This window comes from Micropterus dolomieu, linkage group LG06 (genome assembly GCF_021292245.1).
Source record: "Micropterus dolomieu isolate WLL.071019.BEF.003 ecotype Adirondacks linkage group LG06, ASM2129224v1, whole genome shotgun sequence".
Classification (NCBI taxonomy): domain Eukaryota; kingdom Metazoa; phylum Chordata; class Actinopteri; order Centrarchiformes; family Centrarchidae; genus Micropterus; species Micropterus dolomieu.
In genome coordinates, this window is record NC_060155.1 from 29058729 (window position 1) to 29061339 (window position 2611).

Consider the following 2611-nt stretch of genomic DNA (forward strand, 5'->3'; position numbering starts at 1 on the left):
AAATACATGGACATATTGAAGTAAACGCTTTAAGAGGTGGCAAGTTTATATCTGTAGCACATTTCAACAACTAGGCGAGTCAAAGTTAAAAGATAAAAACAACATAGCGCACTATAAAAAGACATTTAACCTGTTAACCTGAAAATATAAACAAGATAAAACAATAAAAGTTCCATTGCAGTGTAGAGTCAAACAGGAAAGTCTTCAAGAGACCTGCAGTTTTCTGGGAGTTTGTTCCAGATATACGGAGCATAAAAACTGTTGTTTAGGTTTGACTCTGGGAAAAAAAGCAGACCTGATCCCAAACAACCTGAGAGGTCTGGATGGTTCATAACGCAGCAGAAGATCAGAAATATACACTATATTGCCAAAAGTATTGGGACACCCCTCTGAATCATTGGATTTAGCTGTTCCAATCAGGTGTATAAAATCAAGCGCTCCTAGAAGAACAGTCAAAAATTCCCATGAACACACTCCTAAACCTCGTGAGACCAGAAGAGTTGAAGCTGTTAAAGCTGCAAAGAGTGGGCCAACTCCATATTAAACCCTACGGATTAAGAATGGGATGTCATTAACCTGCATGTGCACGTAAAGGCAGGCGACCCAAAACTTTTGGTAATATAGTGTATTTTTGCCCTAAACCATTCAGTGCTCTATAAACATTAATATTTTAAAATGAACTGTTTGACAGGCAGGAAGCCAGCGTGAAGACCTCAGAACTGGAGTGATGTGATCCACTTTTTTGATCTTACTGAGGACTCGAGCAGCAGCGTTCTGATTCAGCTGCAGCTCCGTAAATCTGAGGGGATTCAGCTGATAATTCTCTGGAGCTTCATCAATGCCAGAGACACAACACACTGTTTTCACATTGTGATTATAAAAATATCTATTATAGCTGTTTAAAATCAGAGTTTGATTGTTTTATATGAAAGTAAATTAAAACTGAATGAGTAAAAAGGTCAAATTAAAGTGAAAATGTGAGGGTGTCTGGACGTGATATTACCAAATATTTTTAATTCCTGCTGTGGCCATCACACAGAAGTGTCAGAGAAATGAACTAACAAGCTGTTGTCCATTTTGTCCAGTTCAGACTGAGCGATGGACTCTGAAGCCAGCGGGACGATGGAGGTGGCGGCACTCGGCCGGCCTTTCAGCCTCGGGATGTTGTACGACTGCCGCAAAGACTCACTCGTCCCTGGTAAGGATTCACATGTGAAGATACTTAAAACTTTCAGGATTTAAAGCCACATTCAACAACATTTTCATCTCAGATCGTTTGATCACTTTTGCTTCATTTTAATTATCTGAAAATCATGTGTCTCTTGTTCTGATACAGATTACCAACATGTTTTGTTTTAAAGCATGTCAGGAAGAAGCTATTTTAATTTGTGAATTGATCCTTTTCTTAATATAACACAGAGAGGGTTCTTACAAACAGCCAGCGTTTTTTTGTTACTTTTATTCTTAGAATTTCTCTGATTTTGTGTCTAAAAGCTATGCCTTACTATCATGCAATAAAAGGCAGTTTGACTTCTCCTCTTCTTTTTGGCAGGCATTACGCTGTGGGACCGCAATGACCTGGAAAAAGATAAAGGAGAAAGACCAAAACCGAACACTGACTTTGAGATCGTTGCATCTGAATCAATTGAGGACAAATCTTCAGCACTAAACGTTGAAGCTTCCCTGAAGGCAAGTTTCTTGAGTGGACTGGTTGAGGTTGATGGATCGGCCAAATACCTGAACGACAGTAAGATTTCCAAAAATCAGGCCAGAGTAACTCTGACGTACAAAAGTAACACAAAGGTCCAGGAACTGTCGATGGATCACCTTGGAAGAGACAATATGAAGCATCCATATGTCTTTGATAAAGGACTAGCAACACATGTAGTCACAGCCATTCTTTATGGGGCACAAGCCTTCTTTGTCTTTGACCGTGAGGTGTCTAAAAAAGAAGATCATCAAGACATTGAGGGGAACTTGAAGATGATGATCAAGAAGATTCCCAGCCTTGCTATAGAGGGTGAAGGTTCCCTGAAACTGGAAGACAAAGACAGAGAAAATGTTGAGAAATTCTCCTGCAGATTCTTTGGAGACTTTGCTCTTGAAAAAAGTCCTGTGTCCTTTCAGGATGCAGTAGAAGTCTACCAAAGCCTGCCAAGATTACTGGGAGCCAACGGAGAAAAGGCTGTACCGATGAAAGTCTGGCTGTTGCCACTGACAAGTTTAGATTCTTCTGCTGCAAAACTGGTCCGTCAGATAAGTATAGGATTAGTTCAGGAATCACAGAGAGTCCTGGAGGACTTCAGTGAGCTGGAAATGAGGTGCAATGACACAATGAGAACCACCACCGCACAGCAGTTCCCACAGATTGGCAAAAAGATTAAAAGCTTTAAAGAGATGTGCTCTGAGTTCAAGCTGGGATTCCAACGAAACTTGGCAAAGAAACTTCCATCAATCCGAGGAGGAGGAGAAGAGGAGGCTGTGCTCGCAGAGATCCTGAAGAAGAGACATTCTTCTCCTTTCAACACCAAAGACCTGAATGAGTGGATGGACTGTAAAGAGAGAGAAGTCTACACCTTAATGTCTTTAACCAACATGATGAAAAACACCA

At 40.7% G+C, this 2611-nt stretch overlaps 1 protein-coding gene across 1 annotated transcript; it reads left to right on the forward strand.

The window, feature by feature from the left end:
- Positions 1-1091: 1091 nt before the first annotated feature.
- Positions 1092-2601, forward strand: LOC123973116 (cytolytic toxin-alpha-like; the record flags this gene model as incomplete). The annotated part of the gene is made up of 2 exons (XM_046053004.1): positions 1092-1198; positions 1553-2601. Coding segments are annotated over exons 1-2 (1149 nt in total), but the record flags the coding sequence as incomplete, so codon positions are not given.
- Positions 2602-2611: the final 10 nt, after the last annotated feature.